The sequence below is a fragment of the Hippocampus comes genome, unplaced genomic scaffold (assembly GCF_001891065.2).
Source record: "Hippocampus comes isolate QL1 unplaced genomic scaffold, H_comes_QL1_v1.1 scaffold241, whole genome shotgun sequence".
Classification (NCBI taxonomy): Eukaryota; Metazoa; Chordata; class Actinopteri; order Syngnathiformes; family Syngnathidae; genus Hippocampus; species Hippocampus comes.
This window is the reverse complement of record NW_017804969.1, coordinates 199,323-221,062: the sequence shown is the minus strand read 5'-3', so window position 1 is coordinate 221,062 and position 21,740 is coordinate 199,323. Positions and strand designations below refer to the sequence as shown.

Sequence of the window (21,740 nt, the reverse complement as noted above, 5' to 3'; positions counted from 1 at the left end):
TACACATTCGTGCGTGTCTCGCCTGTTACAGCTCTGCGACTACCTCAAAATGCTGAAAAAAAAAAAAGAAAATTGCTGGGTCTTCTTCATGCCCTCCTATTCTAGGACTTTTTGTTCTGTCACTCTTCTGTAAGAACTGCACCAACATAGGGAAAAAAAAGGTGGGAAAATGTTTGCTGATTCGGGCAGGGTAAAAGGATCTGCCTCTGTTAGGGCTCTGAAAAGTACCTAACAGTTTGTTCCGTTGACTTGGCACCCCCTCACATTCCGTGAAAGAAAACAGGACTCCATTGATCCATTTCTTTTGAAACCCTAAAGTAAATTAACACCCTTGGCCATTGTTTGAGGAAATACTCGAGTTCACTGGGAATTGCCTATTAATAATTGCAATGATTAATCTGTTTTTTTAAATACAGTATGGCCTCCAGAAATTGAAAATGGGGAGTCATCTATTATTTCAGTGCGGTTTTGTACACCGCCCATTATTCTCGTGGACGATCAAACAAAATAAGATGATTGATGTATGGAAAAAAAAAACAAGATTTGGAAATGCTACACTGTGGTAAAGGGGTGTCAAGCTGTGCCTTAGACTGTGACTGTGTGGGCGTCAATGATGTGCACCAAGACTGTATGACTGAATTAAATGCAATTTTTTTTCCCTTTATTTTAACTTTTTTTTTTCTTAAACTAAAGCTGTACATGTGGTAAACCTGATCTCTAAAATGGCTTTTTTACCCAATATAATTTGTGATCATGGTTTTTTTTTTTAAAGGGGAAAAAAATCACCTAAAAGCGTGGTCAACGATACCAAAAAAAAAAGCGGTAGTACCACTTAACTATCTGGCGTTATGAATTGGTTATTTATTAACTTGCAAGGAGAGCATTTTAAATAGAACACTTTGGAAATAAAAATTGTGAAAAAAATCTTTGTGACAGCTAGAAATGATAAACTGTATGGATATCATCAAAATTTTGTTTACAAAATATATATTTTGCAGACTTTTATATTTATGAGAATTTTTTTTAATTTTTGAAGAATGTGGATAAAATCATTCAAATTCCCCATTTGAATTTATGTAAATCAGGGATGGACAACTGGTGGTAGCCGGCAACCACCACTTGATTGATTTTCCCCCAAATATATATATATATAATATATATATATTTTTTTTTTTTCATTTTCAGAGGATTTAAACAAACAAAACATTACAAAGCCCCCAACAAAATAGAAAATATATCGTTGGGGTTGGGTGGGATTTGTGAATATGTGAGTCTGCTGCGGCTGAACTTTGAAGTTGTAGTATCACCAATCACCACTAGATGACAGACATGTCTAAATTGCACGACAAGGGGTCTTACTCTGCCCTATATTAGGTCAAATATTTTCTTGGGGGAACGACATGTAAGACATAGTACCTCAATGATATTAACATTTTAGGTGAATTGATTTTTGTATTGTACAAAATGAGTTCTTGCACTTAATGTTTCTTTGTTCAGCAGTTTTGTGCTGTCCTTGAATGGATATTTTTATGCAAGAGAGTCCTTTTTGCACTGGAAATCAAAATGACAGTATGTGGTTATGGTGTTGTTTGCTTCAAGCCCTTTGTTGGTCAGTTAGCATAATGAATCTTTTATCTGTGCATTGAAAAATGTATTATGAAAAATGCAAATCTATTTAGAGAGTGCATGCACGTATTTTGTCCATATTTAAATCTGGTTAGAAAGTGTATGGTCCTAGTTGTCCATCCCTGGTGTAAATACAGAAAAATTCAAAAAATGTCTACATTTCCAAATTTTGTTAGAATAATGGAAATTATTTTGACTTTGTCTTGAAATCTGAGCAAAGTAATAACCCACATTCATGCGTGTATTGTTAAGTGGCATCCAGTCGAGAGCACCCTTTAAGAAAAACAAATACCTTTTTAAAAATCACATTTTCTCACTTTGATTTTCATGATAATCCAAGAATGTCCCGACAAACTTTGGACTGACTGAAAGACAAAAGAAGAAAAAAAAGCCCTGAAAGATTTTTCCGATCCACTCAAGTGCTCATTTTCTTCCTTCTCCCCTTCTGATGACTTCAAAATCACTCATTCATCGTTGACGTAAAACAAAAGGGCGGCCGGTATAAGGCTTCAAAAAAAAAAAAGTTATGCAAAACGAGGGAGCGCTTGTACCATCCAAACGCATGCCATTCAAAGCAAACCCGATGAAACCTCTGACCTTTTATGCACCGTGTATTAACGCTACTTTCAACACAAGACTGTGAAGTGTTGCAGCAGGCTGGCTTCTATTCTTCGTATTCTTGTTTTCTTGTCGCAGCAAACACTTGGTTGGGCCTTTTATTTTTGGGGTGGGGGGGCAGTGAATGTTTTTGTGTACAGCGAGGAGAGGGCGCAGGGAATATACGTCGAATAACTCCCCGGTGGTGCATTTGAACCTTCAACAGACTTTGGAGGGAAAAAAATGCACTAAAATGTTTGAATGTGTATGTATATGTCCTTGAACCAGCACTTTAGAGTGATTTCCGGCAGGATTTCCCAAACCGCTAGAATTGCCATACCATTGATATGTATACCTTTCAGAAACTGAACATTGAATAGCACCTAATTACATGTAGGATAGTTTTCATACAGAGTTTTTAATTCATTTTGGGCCCCCGATCCTCAGTTTGGACAACCCTGTGTTTAATCTGTAGGCTATTCTTGACCTGTTTGTAACACTTTAATGATTCAGTGAACAGTAATTGCCTTCCCTTTTTTACTCTTATTGGGTTGTTTTTGAAGGAACCCCCCAAAAATGTCTCTTGATCAGTTTTTGGTCCCAGGCCTCACATTTGGGCAGTCCTCATTTCAGGTCGCCTTCAAAATAAACAACATTCAATGTGTTAATATGCAATGGTATTCCATGCTGGAAATTGATAAAACCCTCCCCAAAAAAAGAATTGGCCCTTGAGCTACTTTGGGCCCCCTGTTTGGGAAATCCTGCTTTGACTAAGAGTAAAAAAATAAAATAAAATAAAAACACAAGAGTGTTATGGAAAAAACGAAAAAAATTGCGCCTTTTTTAAAGCCATGTGTTCCGAGCGCTGACAATCAGGATGTGTGGATGCACTCTGGGAGGCCGCGACGTGAACTGCTGTGCTCTCGCTTTTTTGCCGAGTCATCATCCTCTTTTGCTGATGTAATATTTGGGAGGGATGTGAAAATGATAAAAGAAGGACTGATTACTTGGTGCTTTGGACCAGGACTCTTTAAAGCTCCACTTGGCTGACCTCAACACGGAGAGAGAGAGAAAAAAAAAGACGTTTATCATGCAACTCCACATTTTAATCATGGACGTTCTTTATTAGCCAGCTTGGACCTATCTCGAATGGGACATGTTCAATGTTGCTTTTACATTTTAAAAATAATTAAAATGTGTATGCGCCTTCTGACTCCAGCATCAATAATTTTATATATATATATGAGATGAGATGAAAATGCAAGTTGCCATTTTTGATGTTGCATTTAAAAAAAAATGGACGGTTCATTCCCATCACGGTGTGTCCTATCACCAGTTGTGTAGTCCAAGATTCCTGATTTCTTTCAATGCAATACAGAAAAATCTGCTTTCTAATAAAAAGTCTTTACTTCACCACCATCTGAATTTCTTTGTCAATGTGTAAATCTCTCTCTCTCTCTCTCTCTCTCTCTCTCTCTCTCTCTCTCTCTCTCTCTCTCTCTCTCTCTCTCTCTCTCTCTATATATATATACTGTATATGTATACACACACACACACACATATATGCCTAAGCCTGCTTCTCTTTTTGTGAGTTTTTATATAAACGGATGTTTATACATTTCCAAATCAAATTCTAATAACCACCAGTAATGTTAAAATATTTTAATATTTGTATTCACGAGCATGTGTCGACAGAGAGTAAAAAAAAAAAAAAAAAATCTCTGGCATCGATTGTTCGTCCTGCGGTCGCTGTGACGTCGACGTCGCTCCCCTGAAATCGCGCGGACGGTGTGCATCTGTGTGTGTTTGCATCTGTCACGCGCCTCAACAAATGCCGCAAGTCTCGATATTTTGACCCGAGAAAAGGAATTTTGGCATAGAAGAGCTTATTCCAGAACAAGACTTAGACCAGCACGCTTGAAAATGAGCGACGACACCGACTCGCCTCCCGAGAGGGAGATGAAGGTAGGCTCTGGTTATCTTTCAGTGTTGCCTGGACTCGTTAGCACGAGCTAGCTTGTTGGTAGTAGTATTCAAACACTCGTTTAAATTGACTCACACTTGACTTTGTTTTATTGAGCCATTACTCGACTGCTTTTACGGAGTTGTGCTCTTATTATGAACTAAGCCAGCTTGTAGTGTTCAAAATAACTTTAAACTCGTCGCTCGCTAGCTAGTAATGGAGCACACTTGGGACAACCAACAACCCGTGCATACTATTTTAGGGGGTCAAAATTGATCTTTTGGGATTTCTGACGAAAAAGATGCAATGAATGTAATTCTCTACCCCTGAAGTTTTACTTTTACTAAAGAGAAACAAAAAGGAAATTTTTTATATCATTTTGTGCAGGTCCTACAAATTTTGTGTACACCACTGAGGCTGTTCTGCCTTAAATATTTGTAACATGTTTTATGGCAGTCGTTCTCAAACTTCTTAGACCAAGTCCCATCCAAAAGTAACACTAGTGGTACCAATAACACACTTGGAGAATCCCTACTGGAAACTATCCATTGGTGGGAGTGGTTGTTCATCTATCTGCACACTGTAATTGCCTTGCAACCAGTCCGCTGTAACCCACATCTTGCACTCCAGCTAGCCCGCACCCGTAATGAGGACAAGTGCCATAGAAAATGGATTCATTTTTTCTGAGAACGTCTGATTATTGCTTCCAGGACTTCCAGTTCCGTCAGATGAAGAAAGCCAAAGTCTTTGAGCCTTCAGGCGAAATGCCAAGAGAGCGCTCGAGCTTGCTCGCCGTCTCTAACAAGTTTGGCCTGACGTTCGCCGGCTCGGGCGGGATGTTCAAAGTCTACCATACGCAAGACATCCTCGCCGCTGACAAACAGGATGGCAACTCCAACACAATAGGTACAAATGGTCTTAAATTCAGTAACACTGGTACCTTAACAGAGTTTAATTTACCCCATGACTAACGATTATTAATTGATTTCGAAACGTAATATTTATTTAACTACTAAAACTCAAATTACTCAACACTATCATAGTCTCATGCTGATTTATTTTATCTTGCCTTATTTTCACAAGGTGCCACAGCATGTGTCATTTAAATCTTTTTTTTTTTTTTTTGTAGTTGAAGGAATATCAGCACTCGTGGAGGTGAGGGTGGATTCAACGCTCCATAACTTGGCTCTCAACAGTGATGAGCTTACTTTATCTGTATGCGCCGTCTCCGGGGAGGCCACGCTGTTTGTCAGCTTCTACGACGTCCGCACCTTCATTAACCAGGTAAACCCGTGCATTAGGAGGCTGAATAAAAACACACGATTTCAAGACTCATGCTTTTCTTTGGACAGACACACCTGTGTCTGAAACGCTTGAAAAATGAAATCAGCGTCTTCTGTGAAGTGTGACATATAAGTTTTGCCTGCTGCTAAACAGTGAAATCCATTCTCCCGAGAGATACGAGCCAGACCCATCTCTTATCTGGGATATTCTCTGATGCGGAGCAAGTTTTTTTTAAGTTATAGTTTTACCACTTCTACATGCGTTGATCAAACAAACTTATGAAAACAATTTTTAAAGTATTCCTCAGTACCTGTACTTACCCTCTTCCTCTTGTCCAGTATTCAAGGCAGGGCTCTGATCTTACCCTCTTGTCCAGTATTCAAGGCAGGGCTCTGATCTTATCACTTGTACATAGTGGGTATTGACTCTACGCAAAGTAGTGGTGTGAATGCCATTTTGTGCTCTTTTTCCAGGCACGAGCGCAGAAGTTTCCTTTTGCCTCGTGGCAGCCAACAGTGCCCCCGGAGACTCTGGTGCTGGACCTCAAATGGAATCCCGCTCAGGCGTCCATGTTGGCAGTGTGTCTATCCGACGGCAGTATGTCCGTCATGGACGTCGCAGACGACGTCCGAGTTCAAGCCACTCTCCCCGCCTCTAGCGGCGTTACGTGCCGTAAGCAAGGCACCTCACACCACATTTAACCACGACATGGCTGCTGCTTAATGTGGGCTTCTTTGTGATGTTATTCCCCAGTTTGCTGGAGCCCCAAAGGGAAACAGGTCGCCGTGGGAAAAATGAATGGCACCGTCAGCCAGTATACCCCAGTAAGTCCACATGATCTCAATAAAATGAGAACTTCAATGCTAACATTCTGTTTGGTTGAATAAAAGGCCCTGGAGGAAAAGAAAGTGATTCCGTGTCCCCACTTTTACACCTCTGATGACCCAGTCAAAGGTAACTTCATTTCTGTATGTACGTATGTTCAATGTATGTCATTTCAAAAAGTCATCACCGCCTCTTTGTTTTTGTCACAGTTCTCGACGTGTTGTGGTTGAGGACATTTTCCTTTGCTGTGGTCTACGCTGCTGCCGATGGCTCCCCAGAGACCCCACCCGAGCTTGTGTTGATCACGATACCTGTGAGTGAATTATTAAACAGTATTCCTTTATTTTTCGTGGGTAATACGTTTCAATCCATTTCCCCCTAACCCCCCGCAGTAGGTGAATTTCCCTCAAGTAGAGGTTTAGGTAACGACCAATCATAGCTCAGCTTCAGAAATCAGGTGAGCCGTGATTAGTCACTCACAGGCTTTGCTATAATTTCACGACATCACCACATTGTACCACAGCGATTCAAATTTTGAATCACCCTAAACAAAACCAGCGACCAAGGCTCGTCCTCTCATGAAATGTAATTTCCTAACTCCGCAGATTCAGCCGTATTGGCTAGTGTGTGGCGGCTCTAAGAACCTTTGGTGATATCATCAATAAATTATGGCTGATCCTAAAAGGAACAAAACTTGACTTATTGTATTATTACAACAGAAGAAGGACGAAAAGGTGGAAACAAAGTACCTGAACTTCAGTGACACTGTATATGGCTGCTGCACGGAGCGACAGCACCACTACTTCCTCAGTCACATAGAAGACTGGTGAGAGCGACTCGAAGTGTCACGATGGAGAACATGTACCGTGGCCATTTTGAAACATGGTTTACTTTACACAGGAACCTTCTTTTGGCCGCGTCTGCAGCCTCCATCGAAGTCAGCGTCATCGCCAGACAAGATGACAAGGTGCTTCAAAGTTTCCATTTATCAAATGGTGGGAGATGCATGATACTCTGGTTGTGAACATTTGGGATTAAAAAAAATTTTTTTTTAAAGATCTGGGAGCTGTGGATGCTGGAAGACGCTAGCAGGGCTGAGCTGCCCGTTTCTGAGACCAGTGAAGACACGCTGCCCCTCGGCTTAGCCATCGATTACACCAGCCAGCAGGAGATCCGTATCAGTGAGTGCCTACTGCTATAGCTAGCTCATTAAATGCCATGGAACATTTTCACCCATTCATTGGCAAGCTTGGGTTATGTCATTTGATGCGCTTTTTTTTTTCATGAGGAAGGCTTGATTTATGGGTTTGATCTTATCATTCTTGAAATTGCAAGCTCCTGAAAAGTGGCAATGACCCAATCTGCCAGCGAAGGGTAGCATGCACAATTTTAGATAAGACACACCGCAGCCGTGGCTTGTACATTTCACTTATGTTATTCGGTGAATAGTGTTATAATAGATGAATGTATACAGTATATACTACTAGACAACTGTGAAAGAAGATGAAAACAGGAGAAGGAACATTTGGTACATGAATAGTGGTCTAAAAAAAACATACCTGACTTTCATTAGTTCATTTTCAGTAAGATTTTATTCACCTGGTGAAGCTTTTTTGGTTTCTTAGTTTTGAATTGTCCCCTTCTCTCAAGGCGATGAAAAGACTTTGCCCCCGGCTCCCACTTTGCTCATGCTGTCCACTGAGGGATTGCTTTGCCCTTTTGCACTGCTGAACCTCAACGCCGGTGTCAAGCAGCTGATTGCAACCTGCGCTGCCCTCACAACAGAGGGCGAGAGACCCCACAAGCCAGGTGGGAAAATTACAGATAAACACAACAGATGATCAAGGAAAAAAAAGTTTTTAAAAGGGATTATTTGTCTTCTTCAGTTTCTCTGGCAATGCAGTCTTCCAAATCTGCCGCGCCCCTCCCGTCTGCCATCCCAAACCTCGCCGTGACTTCAGTGGCCGGCTCCTCATCTGCTGCGCCGCCCTTTAGCCTTGTTGCTACTGCCCCCTCATCATCATCATCAGCCTTCACTTTTTCCTTGCCGTCTGTCAGTGGCAACTCGGCCCCTCCCGCCTTCTCCTTGGGCTCGTCCGCGCCTTTTGGCTCTGGGGCCTCGGGCTTCGCATTCGGCAGTGCCAAGCCTCCGTCCGAAGCCCCCTCGGCTCCCTCTGCATTCTCTTTCAGCACGCCCTCAAATAAAGTCACAGCCTCGATGCCCCAGAACCTCACCACTCCCTCCGTACCTGCAGCCAAACTCAATTTGAGTGACAGGTAGGACCTTATTTTCTGGCTGTCAGTTGCATTTTGCATGGGGTGATCCCGTAAAATGGTAGCATGACCGCAATGTTGTTATAGTTAATGAAAACAAAAATAACTAAAGCTAAAATTCAACTACAAGTGGAAGCTGTTATCTGTCAACAGAGTTGAGTTGAGAGAGTCAGTTGCATTCTTACTCTGAATGGTGTCCATCATTCTTAAGGTTTTCAGCAGTAGAAGCTCCGGCAGCCCCGCCGCCGTCTTTCTCCTTTGCGACACCTATGACCAAAGGTGTCGTCTCAAACGGCAGTGTGCCTGCCCTCGCTGCTGTCACTGCCACCACCAAGCCAGCCACAGTGTCAAGTAAGCACCAATCTTCACTTTCAATGTTTTCTGTAACTACTACTTCTTCTTCTTCTCGTAACTTGGGTTGTTTGCTTTCGTTTCAGCTCCAGTACGTCCAGTTCAAACCAGCATACCACCTGCGGCACTCCAAAAACCATCGCCAGCGCTCCAGGGCCGCATCCAAACCCCACAGGTTTATTATTATGATTTTTAAGCAAATCGTAGATTATTTTGTATAGATTAATTGCTTTCCTCTTGAAGGCTGTCCTCTTTAGGTTCTGATTTTGGGGATTCCATTACAGCTGTATGTTTTGGTTCCATTTTGATGATCCTCCATTGTAGCTGTATCCTTCTTCAGTCTTTATGATGCGAGATGAAAGCCTTGGCTTATCAAGCAAACAATACTGTGTCTCTGCAAGGTTCAAAATACTTTTGTTCTCAAAGTGTTTTCATTCCAATGAGTTGATCAAGTTAAAGTCCACATGAAGTCCAATGAGTTAAGCAGGCGAAGGTTCTCTTGCTATTGTTAGTACAGTTCGTCCTGACTTCGGCGCATCGAGTGTATTTTATCCTTGGTTGTTAGTCCGTTGTTGTTTTTAAAGACTGCTTCAATCACTAACAAACAGCAAGACACGGTAACTTGTGTCTCTGCGGCTCAACACTGCCTGACAGAGCCTCTTCTCCCACAATGTCCAAGATGAGAGCTCCTTAGTGGACACTATATGCGATTACATAAAGACAGTACAACAATGACATAGGTCTGCGCTCACTGTCGATGACACGGGCTCTTCTGGCCTCCTGTTGCAGGCAGCCGCAGTCGGAGTAAAGCCGGTGGAGAAGCAGCAGCAGCCTCAGCCAAAGAAAGAAACCGATCCCATCATGACTGGAATACTGGAGGAGGTGAGGTTGATTCTTCCTAGGGAACCTGGTGTATCATTTTTAATTGTATTCCCTTTGGCCCTCTCCTCAGATTTCACACTTCCAAAAGGAACTGGAGGATTTTAAGGCGAGGAGTTCGATGGCAGACTTTAAGGTTGGAACCAACGAGGAGATGAAAGAACTTAGGAAAGAGTCCGAGGATCTGAACATTTTCACCTTGGAGATTAAGGAAACCACAGAAGTAAGGTTTTCAGAAAGGCGATAAACACATTTTAGTGAATGGTTGGATCCCTAAAAATGGATCTTCTCCAGTCTCTGCACAGCGACATCGGCACACTCAAAACCACGTTACTGGAGGGTTTCGCCGGGGCGGAGGAAGCCAAGTCCCAGAGTGATCTCAGCAGGGACCGAAATTACAGACAACTGTTGTACAAAAGGCCCCTGGACCCACGCAGTGAGGAACAGCTCAAGGTGAAAACACTGGAGTGGATTAGACGTAATTCCTTTCGGAGTCCACAAGTGTCAAGCATAGGGCGGCTGACTTGTTGACAGTTAGCATGAGACACTAACAGCAGTCACATATTTTTTTTGGGCTTCTTGTCAATTATCACAAAGAGATGGGCGCAAAAATGGTCACATCGGTCACAGAATCTCATGCTAACATCACAGTAAGTTAACAGTCTGTATCTGCACTCACTGCTCGAACACAAACTGCCGGTTGAAATGTTGCTCACAGCAGACCCAAATTGAAGTCCTCTGTCCATTTGCTCTCCGTGTAGGAGATTCGCCGGCTCTACCAGTACGTCATGTTCGCTGTGGAAGATGTCAACGGTGTTCTGGATGTGGAATGGGAGAAACACTTGGAGAAGAAGAAGAAGAAAAAGTATGCACAAAACTCCCCATGTCATTTATCGACTTAGCATTAGCCTGTTGTTGATCACATGGCATTTTGGCAGGCACATGCTGGTGCCTGGGCGCGAGGGTCTGTTCACCACGCTGGCAAACAACTTGTTCATCATCAACCAGCAGAAGAACAGACTGGACCAGCTGGTCAACAAGCTCACCTCGCTGCACCTCTACAACAAGACGGACACTCCCACGGCCACCCGCAACGCAGCCAACTCCGGAAGGTGGGTCAATTACAGCAAAAATAATCACCATGGCCAAGGACACTGTCGTGACATCTGCTGACATCATTGTAATTAACATTTAAGAAGAAAGTTCCAGATTGTCGTAAACCACTGCTGATCTTTTTTGCGATTCACTTTTGTAATATCTGAGGCATACACAACCTCACCAATCAAACACATTGTTGTTCATTAGCGCGTCTCCTTCAAACTGATGCGTTCAACACCCTTTATCAAAGTGGAGGCTATATTGTTTTGTTGTCTTTTGACAACAGTATGGAAAGCGAGCTCGACAGTTTAAGGGATGCTCTGATGAAAGCCCAGCTGGACACGACCTCCCCGAAAGCCAAACGCCCATTGCCAGGTAAAAATGATTGCATATGTGTGTATTACTAATGGTAGAGCTCAAAATGTGTATGTTTCCCTTCCAGTCAAGATATCGCCAGTTAAACAGTCTCAGCTGCGTAACTTCCTCTCTAAGGGGCACATGCCTCCTGTTCGCTCAACTGCACCAGGTACTCATTCAGGATTAAAAAAAATGGACAAAGAAACTTTATTGATAAATCACACTTTGTCATCTTAATATTCTCTCCTTTTTCCAAGCCAACCTGTCCCGCTCAGCCTTCCTGTCGCCAAAATATTTCGAAGACCTGGACGACGTGAGCTCCTCTTCGTCCCTTTCACAGTCTATGGAGCCTCATCTGCCTCACTTGGAGGTGGAGGAAGAGGAGGAGGAGGAAGAGGAGCTGCAGCCAGAGCGCCTTCCCATAGCCACTGCCACCCCTGCATACCCCCGACACCCCACAGTGGTGAGGACACCCTCCATCCAGCCTGGTTTCGGAGCAATCCAGTCGACACCGTTAGGCAAAATGCAGTCAGTGCCTGGCATGGGCTTCAGACTGAGCCCTATTGCCAGCCCAAGTAAGTCAAATATTACTTATCTTTTTTTTCTTGTCTTTTGTGTTTGTGAGATATTTGTAACTTTCCTGCTGTATAGATTTTTTTCCAGGTAATTTATCCTCTTTACCAGGGTGTATAGAGAGAGGTAAAAATAGAGATTTACCTTAAATTCCGACTTTTAAAAATGCTTGTTATATTACTGTCATTTCAGTTCCCACCAATAAGATCAACCTGAGCGGCGCTGACAGCACCGCCCTCGCCACCAAAACGGTCAAGCACGGGGCGCCGCCCGCTGAGAGGACCGTGCCTGTCACCATCCCAGCTCAACAGGCCGCAGCCAGCGCTGCCCTTCGAAGGCTGATGGCCAATCAGAAGACGGGTAAAGCTAACATGCAAAACACTCTTTGCTTTTTGTCTCGATTCCAACCTGTTCCCACGTGTCTTAAAATATGTCTTTGACATGCTTTTGTCAATATACCGCAGAGCTCAATTCATATCACGGTATCAATTGTATCCTTTCACGGTTACGATATATGTTGCGATATAAAATTAAAGGGGAAGTCAAGTCAAAAATGTTCTTTGTGGCCCCCACAAGGGTCTGCTTGCAAATGACACGTGACCTTTTGCAGTCACTGGGTGGCGACAGCAAGCTTTTGAGTTCTTTCAAAATAACTAAATCAATCTAAAACATTTGTTTGTGTTGCAGCTGTAGTCAGCACCTCCTTGACAGAATCCACCTTAAAAACCGTGCCCCAGGTTGTCAACGTCCAGGAACTGAAGGACAAAGGGGCTCTTGTGTCAACCCCCGCAATTAACAGGTACCCCCCTTGCATGTAACGCGGTCTGCATCCAAACAATTTACATGAAAAGCAAACGCTAGCACGCTGCTCAGTTGACTTCAACCTAGCCTAAGTAGCGTAATTGTTCGCACAGAAAACAACGCAAGGCTCTAAAACGTACCTCTTCGGTCTTCTCCTTTGCAGCTCATCGACAGCTGACTCGGCCGCTGTGCCACTGCACGTTCCTGCTTCTAGTGCATCCATCCTGCCCAAGCGAGTAAGAAAAAAAAAAGATGACAATAGTGTTTATTTACTCAACTTCAGATGGAAAAGACCTTCATTTAGTGAATAGTATTTAAACTTATCAATTCTAATACAGTTTAAGTCAAGTGGGACTAATATTTTGATGACTGATGGCTTTCCCTTCCGTGTGAATGTCACAAAAAGCAGTTGGGTGACAAATGCTCACTTGCGGACGGGAAAACTTCTATGGGAGGTCACATGTTTTGATCTATTTAACCAAAGGAATCCACCACATTCTTCTTTAATGTCATTGTTAAAACTTTGCTCAGCAGAATCCCGGGCAAGGAGTTCAAAAGCCATCGAATGGAAGCACAAGCGCGCCACAAGCGAGCTTCATGTTTGGTAAGCTCACACTGTGCATTTGTGCAATCGGATTATATTTTTTATTGCTTGTCTTTGTTAGGTTGGAGAATTTAAAGTACACACACACACATGTATATGTGGGTATGTGGTATGTACATACAAATGTATAGATTATTATTATTATTTTTTGGGTGGGGGGGCTGTCATTCAGGTCAGTCGGACTCATCTGTCGCACCTGCAAGCTCAGCTGAATCGAGTGTCAGCAAAGGTTTCTCCTTCACTTCTACGTAAGTCCATTTGCCAAAGAAAATATTGCAATCTTAATACATATATATTTTTTAAACAGACAGTGAATTGATGTCAAAAGGAGGATTCCTTGACAAAAGTTTTCTTCTTTTGTAGCCCATCAAGCTTCAATTTTTCATCAGTCACACCAGCAGCTGGAATACCTCCAGGTATTAATGTGTTAAAAATATTTCAACAAATTTCATGAGTCGCAGTTGTTCAAAATTCAGAACTGTTCACTCTTTTCAGTAATAGGCACCTCACATCCCTTTTAATATTCTTTGTGTCTCTTCAGCGAAGGATGTGAGTGAGTTCTCCTTTGGTGGAAATGGCAAGATGATATTCGGTCAGACTGTCGAGGAGCCGTCAAAGTCCCCCTCTCCTTCGCTAACTTTTACTGTGTCAGCCACACAACCACCATCTTCGGAAGCGCCCGTGCCTGTTTCTTCCTCAATTTCAACACAACCTCAACTCCCTAAAATGACTGGTGGAGAAACTTTGGGCAGTTTCTCCGGGCTACGTGTCGGTCAAGGAGAAGAAGCTAAAGATTCCTCTAACAAATCTACCCCTGCTAACACCGCGTTCACCTTTGGAGGGGCTGCAATTGGCAAAGGAACGGCACAGTTCAGCTTCGGCAGTGATCAGAAGTCTGCGGGAGACTCCCTGGGAGCCGACTTGTCCAAGTCCGGTAGTTTGTTCAAACCTCCTGAGGCCACCCCCAAGATGACCTTTTGCGTGACCACATCCAACACGCCTGCCTCGGGGCTGCACACGTCTTTCAGCAGCCTGCTCGCAGCCCCCGCAGAAGTAACGGAAGACCCAAAACCAACCCCGCAACCTTCAGAGCCCCCATCATCGCATGAAAAAGACCCTTCTCCAGAGCCTTCCGTTGAGGGCGTCACACCCTTAGAAGCCCCCAAGCCTTTGCCAGATGCGGCTATCGTCAAAGACCCTGATCCTGTTCCACAGGCTTCCGTTTCAGTCCCAGCAACGGAGGCAGCCACGCTGGCTCCAATCACCGCGGCAGATACTGCCCAGGACGTCACGTCGGGCGCCCCTGTGATTCCCGTATCCCAAGCAGCCTCACCCGCGTTCCAGGCGCCCACTTCTGAGAAGCCCGGGTCCATTTTCACTCAGCCCACGACAACGGAAAGCAGCTCTACCACCGTGACGCCTGCCGTCAATGCGACGGCTGGCCCCGAGGCTGTTGCGGCGAGCACCCTTGAGGATGCCATCCCTGCTTTTGCAGTCACTACCACCACCAGTGTCGCCACAGTGTTTGGGCAACCTGCCGCAGCCCCTCCAGTCTCCACAGCCCCCTCGGTGTTTGGCTCATCCGCCTTCGGCACATCAACCGCAGGTGGTTTCGGCAAATCGGTTTTCGGCCAACCGAGCGGCTTTGGCCAACCCGCGAGCAACAACACGACGCCCAGTGGCTTCTCTTTTGGACAGTCGGCATTTGGAGCGAGTGCCAGCACTGTCACCACTGGAGGAGGAGGCGGTCTTTTCGGAGTACCTACTCCAAGCAACGCCAGTTCCTTTTCTTTTGGCGCGAGCACAAATGCCAGCACATCCAGCGGCACCAGCACTGGACTGTTTGGACAGAGCACCACCTCGGCGTTTGGACAGATCTCCACTTTCGGACAAGCGTCTCTATTTGGGAGTAATACCACGACGTCCTCATCAACAGGATTCAGTTTCGGTCAGCCGTCAGGTAGGTTTAGTCACTATACATGCTTTTATTAGTGGGTATTTCAAACAAATAGCTGGCCAATTCCATTTAATGTTGGCACCATACGGCATCAAAATTCAACAATCATTACAAGGATTTTTGAAAGGGTTGGGGAAAAAAACTTTCACCGATAGACACAGAAGTCAACAAAGCGAGACCAGAAGGACCATGAAATTTAAACAGGAAGCCATTTTGTTTCTGAAGATCTATTTTGGCGGATTTCTGGGCTCAAATTTGACCAAAATGAGCCTGATCATTTGGGAGTGTTCACCATGATAAGATACATGCCCATTCATTCCTGCTCACTGCTGTAAAAATCTTTTTTTTTTTTTTTTTTGCTTGTTGTAAATAGTTATTTTTGATTAACTTAAGTTTTTGTACTATAGGTTTTGGATCCTCTGCTTCGTCTGGGTTCGGCCAGCAAGCCAACACGGGGAGTGTATTTGGACAGGTTTCATAATTTTCTTTCTTTAAAAAAAAAAAAAAATCACATATTTTTGAACTACACAGTGAGAATGACTTTTCTCTCAGCCGCAGCAGCCTTCCGGTGGAGGCCTGTTCGGTTCCAGCGCTGCCAATGCAGCGGGTCCATCAGGCGGCAGCCTCTTTAGTGGCCTTGGAGGCAAGCCGAGCGAAGATGCCGTCAACAAGAATCCTTTTGGTCCTACTGCTTCCCCCGGAGGCTTTGGGCAACCTGCTCAGACTGGTATGAGGCACTTCATTCATCAAGAACGTCTTATGCCACGTTGAAAGTTGTATTATTCTACCTGTGGTTCCCACAGGTACCCCCAGTCTGTTTGGTAGTACTGTAGCCAAACCCATGGGATTTGGACAGGCCTCCTTTGGGGAGCAGAAATCCAGCGGAACCTTCAGTTCCGGTGCGGGGAGTGTCGCATCCCAGGGCTTTGGATCTTTTGCCAGCCCAACAAAACCCGGTACTGTACTATAAGAATTCGTAGCTTTATTGTATTTACTGTACTGTACTATTTACTGTATTTATCATTTATTTGATTTTTTTCTTGTCCAGTGGACCTTGTGTAATTGTTGAAAGTTCAGTAATAGTCCCGTTACTGTGATAAACCTGTTAACTGGCCAGCTCACGTAGCACCACGTGTTGACATTTCCTCCCCTGTTATCATCTGAGCTTCAGCAAGTGTCCTTATCTGCTTATCCCGGCCATGCATAAAGAGGGTGAGTCTTAATGCTCTGCCAGGGGGTGCCCGTAGATATGACAGTGAGTGTAGGGTGGTGCATCATTTTACATGTGAATTACGTACATATTGCAATTAATTCAACCTAACGCCACCAACACCAAATAGGCATGTCTTTTGGAATGCAACAACACATTTGCAAATGCCGAACTGCGAATATATAATTGTTTACTGTACAGTTGTCGCATCGTTGCTGCATCATTGCTTCTCTTTGCGCAGTGCTGCTTCCAGTATTTTCGAACCGATAAAAGTGCTCACCCGGCTTATGCACAAATGCTGTTGCCGAGTTGAATTCAATCGAGCATGGCCTCTGCCAATTAGGATGACTTCAAAACAACACATTCAATGGCACTTGCGCTGTTCTCTGCTAACATTCACACACATGTCGGACTGTGAATCTGAGCTTTGTTGGATTTAATATTAGCCTCATAGCTTCAAGCAAACAAACATCCTGAGACAGGGAAGCCGCCGAATGACCTAATTTAAAAAAAAAATGCAACATGAGCTACGATCGTTTAGTGTTATCTTTGAAAGCAGCATTGTTGGTCTCATCGCTCCAGGCTCCCGCTCCTTCCCTCCTCCATTTTCAGTGGGATATTAGCAACCCCCCTCCCCCCACCCCACTGCACCACAATGCCCGATCGCTCCGCTACGTGCAGCCAATGTAATCTTGTTACATTAGCGCAATCAATTATTTACTGGGGCGTGCTGGTCGGTGCGCTGTAATTTCAGCACGCCCGCCGTTCAGCCCGTCGCAACTCACACATTGCACACCATGAGATGCTTGACATACCGGTTGCCTATCACAAAACAAATAGTATTAGTGTGATATCTTTTTAAAAAAAAAATTCTCACAATGTTGACATCAAATATCCTCAGGAGAATTCATGATGTCTTTTTACAAGAATACATTTTTAAGGTTAAGATTAAAGGCATATTAGGAGGAGGGAGGGGGAAAAAAGTATAATTTTACGAGAACAAAGTTGTAATATTGTCTCTAGTTGTTTATCTGTCTGTACCCTGCGAGTGGCTGGTGACCAGTCCAGGGTATGCACCTCCTCTTGCCAAAAGTCCGTTTCAGCTCATCCTTGACTCTCGGGACAAGCGGGATCGAAAAACGGACTGTTTTACTGTTAATGAAGTGTAACAGACCATCATTTGTGCTTCCTGATTCAGGCGGATTTGGCAGCGCACCAGTGTTCGGGAGCCCACCGGCCTTTGGCACTTCGCCGTCATTCGGGGCCAGTGCGGCATTCGGTACCAGTCCCTCGTTCAGTAACGCTATGGGCTCGTCCGCTGGGAAGGTGTTTGGAGAGGGAACGGCCGCGTCCAGCATGGGCGGATTTGGGTAAGAACTGAGGCATGTTTTTTTGCTTTGTTTACGACAGAAATGTGTCATATTTAACGTAACATTCATATTTAGTTTATTTACGTAGCGTAGAACTGCCACTTTGGAGTAAGAGTATTCCCTTGCGCATGCTCGCGTAATCGATTGCTTCGGGGGGCCAGCCGGGGCTATAGCACCCCCTAAACCCAGTGTCGCACCATCCATGTTGTCCAACATTTACCCAATCATCCCCTCTTCATCACCAATGTGCTGCTATATCAGTTTCCATGACCACCAGCCCAAATTTGTGCCGGACTAGATTATTCCTTTCCCATAATCTCACTCGGGGATCATGCTGCCTGCGGATTAAGTCGTCTCACTTCCCGTCCCACTCTCTGGTTTTTGCATACTCGCGGATCCGCTTGCTGATGAGTCGCTGGACGCGAGTCCTGCGGAAGGGATTATCTTTTTAAACCATGATTTTTTTTCCCCCCATCATCATACCCTCACACGCACCATCTGACACCCTCTGCCTTTGCTTTGTTTGCCAAAGGCATCGAAATATATTTTGTATATCGGTCAATAAATGTTGGATTTAATCCAGATTTGGAAGATTTGTCTCATCAGCCCCTTTTAAACCCACCAAACTGGACTCTTTGTTGCGAAAAACATAGACATTTGGCGGCTTGATAGCTTGGTAGGGCGAGATGCGAACATTAGCATCTACATCTACGCTTCGGACTCCTTGTCAAACAGTGCACACACGAAGATTCAGATGCAAGTCTGGAAAGATTATCGGTTCAGAACAACTGTCTGAGAGTCCCATCTTGCCTACTAGCCATTTGGTTTACAAGAATACATTTTTAAGGTTAAGATTAAAGGCATATTAGGAGGAGGGAGGGGGAAAAAAGTATAATTTTACGAGAACAAAGTTGTAATATTGTCTCTAGTTGTTTATCTGTCTGTACCCTGCGAGTGGCTGGTGACCAGTCCAGGGTATGCACCTCCTCTTGCCAAAAGTCCGTTTCAGCTCATCCTTGACTCTCGGGACAAGCGGGATCGAAAAACGGACTGTTTTACTGTTAATGAAGTGTAACAGACCATCATTTGTGCTTCCTGATTCAGGCGGATTTGGCAGCGCACCAGTGTTCGGGAGCCCACCGGCCTTTGGCACTTCGCCGTCATTCGGGGCCAGTGCGGCATTCGGTACCAGTCCCTCGTTCAGTAACGCTATGGGCTCGTCCGCTGCGAAGGTGTTTGGAGAGGGAACGGCCGCGTCCAGCATGGGCGGATTTGGGTAAGAACTGAGGCATGTTTTTTTGCTTTGTTTACGACAGAAATGTGTCATATTTAACGTAACATTCATATTTAGTTTATTTACGTAGCGTAGAACTGCCACTTTGGAGTAAGAGTATTCCCTTGCGCATGCTCGCGTAATCGATTGCTTCGGGGGGCCAGCCGGGGCTATAGCACCCCCTAAACCCAGTGTCGCACCATCCATGTTGTCCAACATTTACCCAATCATCCCCTCTTCATCACCAATGTGCTGCTATATCAGTTTCCATGACCACCAGCCCAAATTTGTGCCGGACTAGATTATTCCTTTCCCATAATCTCACTCGGGGATCATGCTGCCTGCGGATTAAGTCGTCTCACTTCCCGTCCCACTCTCTGGTTTTTGCATACTCGCGGATCCGCTTGCTGATGAGTCGCTGGACGCGAGTCCTGCGGAAGGGATTATCTTTTTAAACCATGATTTTTTTTCCCCCCTCCTCCACCCATCCCCTCCCCTATCATCATACCCTCACACGCACCATCTGACACCCTCTGCCTTTGCTTTGTTTGCCAAAGGCATCGAAATATATTTTGTATATCGGTCAATAAATGTTGGATTTAATCCAGATTTGGAAGATTTGTCTCATCAGCCCCTTTTAAACCCACCAAACTGGACTCTTTGTTGCGAAAAACATAGACATTTGGCGGCTTGATAGCTTGGTAGGGCGAGATGCGAACATTAGCATCTACATCTACGCTTCGGACTCCTTGTCAAACAGTGCACACACGAAGATTCAGATGCAAGTCTGGAAAGATTATCGGTTCAGAACAACTGTCTGAGAGTCCCATCTTGCCTACTAGCCATTTGGAGGCTAACACAGCGGTCTTCATTTGGTGCTGCTACTTGACAGAATGAACAGACGGCCGCGCAGAAAACCCAAATGACCAAATCACCAAAATTCTATGTCAGTCCAAGCTGATAGTTATAAAGATGGTTAGCATGTGCATATTCACTCAGTGCTGCTTTTGTTAAACGGCACACACAGTTTGGACTGAAATGCACGAAGATCCAAATCAAAGTCCATTGTTGGTCGACACCGTCTACAGCAAATGGTTATATGAAAAACTGTTGTCATGGCTCCAAATTTTTACAAGCTTTAACTCCTTCTTACTTTCCCCGCAATGCCACAGTTTTGCTTCGCCGTCCGGCGCGTCGTCCTTCGGGGCGCTAGCCAATCAGGGCCCACCGCCGTCCTTCGGGGGTCTGGCCCAGCAGGGACCGGGCTTTGGGGCTCAGCCAGGCAGCTTTGCAGGCTTTGGACAGCAGCCGCAACCTGGAGGTGACCATTTTTTTCCCTTCTCTTTGCATCATCTTGTCAAACAGCATTTAATCATGCATCATCAATTATATCGTACATTTTTTTGTATGTGATGTATAAAAATGTCTTTGTGTTTGTAGGCTTCTCTGGAAATGCCTTTGGCTCCACGAACCAGTAAGTCTTCATGAACCCTCTCTAGACAGAGTATTATTTAGCATCTTTGTTCTGACATGACCTGCAATGGTTTAAAGTTTTCATTTTAATTTTAAAAAAAAAGTATAACTTTTGCAGTTTATCCAAACATTCAAATAAATGACAGTGCTCAATATAAGAAGTATACCCATACATTGAAATTTCAAAAATGTTTGTCTCTGTCTTCTTTGCCTCTTTCAGATCAAATTCCCAAACCTTTGCTGGTTGGCGAAGCTAGTTTTACTGATGCTACGAAATTTACAACCAAGTTTAAATTTTCTTGATTAAAAAGCGTCAATATCACCCAAAATTTTTAACATTTTTGATGAGGTTTTTTTTTGTTGGGGGGGGAGCTTTATAATTTCACATGTATGTGAAAGCTGTGTCGCTGTGCTTCTCTGTGAGTATTCATTGAAAGTAAACACCCTCCTCCTAATAATTTCATATGTGGACAAATAATTCCTTAAAGTGGCAGATTTGATGGCCATCATTTAACAGTATATTGTAATGCTGTGGGGGGGGGATAGTCCAGATTATTTGAGTTCAATATTTTGAACAGACCTGTCAAAAATGTATACAGTACATAGAAATTTTGAGGGAACGAAATGGAACTTTTATTTTCGTCATAACGACTGTGTTGTATATTTTTACATTGAAATAAATATGATCTGAGGTAAATATTCTTTCATGTCGTTACAATAGTGAGTTTTATAGTAATATTTTTGTCTTACTTTTATAGCTATCTCTCAGAAGGTGAAAATTATCTGGTCGTCTTTGTCCCGCCATTTTGTGTTCCGCCAGCGACACAGTAAAATATGGAGAAAATGCCAGACACCCGCTGATGCCGTCCCGCCTTTGTTACCGATAATACCTCAGTCGGCAGAAAATTTCCGGGTCGGAGATGTATCCCCGTTCCATGTCTCCTAAATAGAACAGCAATTGGAAAAATGCTGCCTCCCCCCCCCCCCCCCCATAAAGTTGACCAAGCAGTGTAAAAGTGGCATGACACTATACCTTCCGACCCCACCCAAAAGGCATAGCGGAAGTCACGTTTGGCATTTGGGGAATGTCAGGGGTCATTATCTTGACCAGGGATCGCCACCTGCCAAAATGTTGACATCCACATTCCCAGCCGGTTTCAAATGGATGCAAAGAAACTGCAGCCAAGGAAATGTACAGTTGAGCTCATAAGTTTACATGGCCTGG

The 21,740-nt window shown here is 44.1% G+C and overlaps 1 protein-coding gene across 2 annotated transcripts; it reads left to right on the top strand.

Moving 5' to 3' along the window:
- The first annotated feature begins 3,977 nt into the window (after nucleotides 1–3,977).
- nup214 (nucleoporin 214) lies at nucleotides 3,978–21,217 on the top strand. 2 transcript variants are annotated; one of them, XM_019890475.1, is made up of 36 exons: nucleotides 3,978–4,188; nucleotides 4,897–5,092; nucleotides 5,316–5,470; nucleotides 5,944–6,142; nucleotides 6,224–6,294; nucleotides 6,361–6,424; nucleotides 6,505–6,608; nucleotides 7,015–7,121; nucleotides 7,196–7,262; nucleotides 7,353–7,476; nucleotides 7,946–8,104; nucleotides 8,182–8,572; nucleotides 8,781–8,920; nucleotides 9,007–9,095; nucleotides 9,710–9,802; nucleotides 9,873–10,022; nucleotides 10,094–10,252; nucleotides 10,561–10,664; nucleotides 10,738–10,911; nucleotides 11,184–11,272; nucleotides 11,340–11,423; nucleotides 11,512–11,829; nucleotides 12,020–12,187; nucleotides 12,515–12,626; nucleotides 12,792–12,864; nucleotides 13,163–13,232; nucleotides 13,405–13,480; nucleotides 13,596–13,648; nucleotides 13,774–15,192; nucleotides 15,597–15,661; nucleotides 15,742–15,916; nucleotides 15,993–16,145; nucleotides 17,598–17,769; nucleotides 20,215–20,363; nucleotides 20,483–20,516; nucleotides 20,736–21,217. In XM_019890475.1, the coding sequence occupies exons 1-36, from the start codon at nucleotides 4,147–4,149 to the stop codon at nucleotides 20,770–20,772; spliced, it is 5,835 nt and encodes a 1,944-aa protein (XP_019746034.1). In that variant the 5' UTR covers nucleotides 3,978–4,146; the 3' UTR covers nucleotides 20,773–21,217. The 2 variants fall into 2 exon arrangements, with proteins under 2 accessions (XP_019746034.1, XP_019746025.1); XM_019890466.1 differs by having other exon boundaries at nucleotides 13,160–13,232.
- The last annotated feature ends 523 nt before the right edge of the window (nucleotides 21,218–21,740 follow it).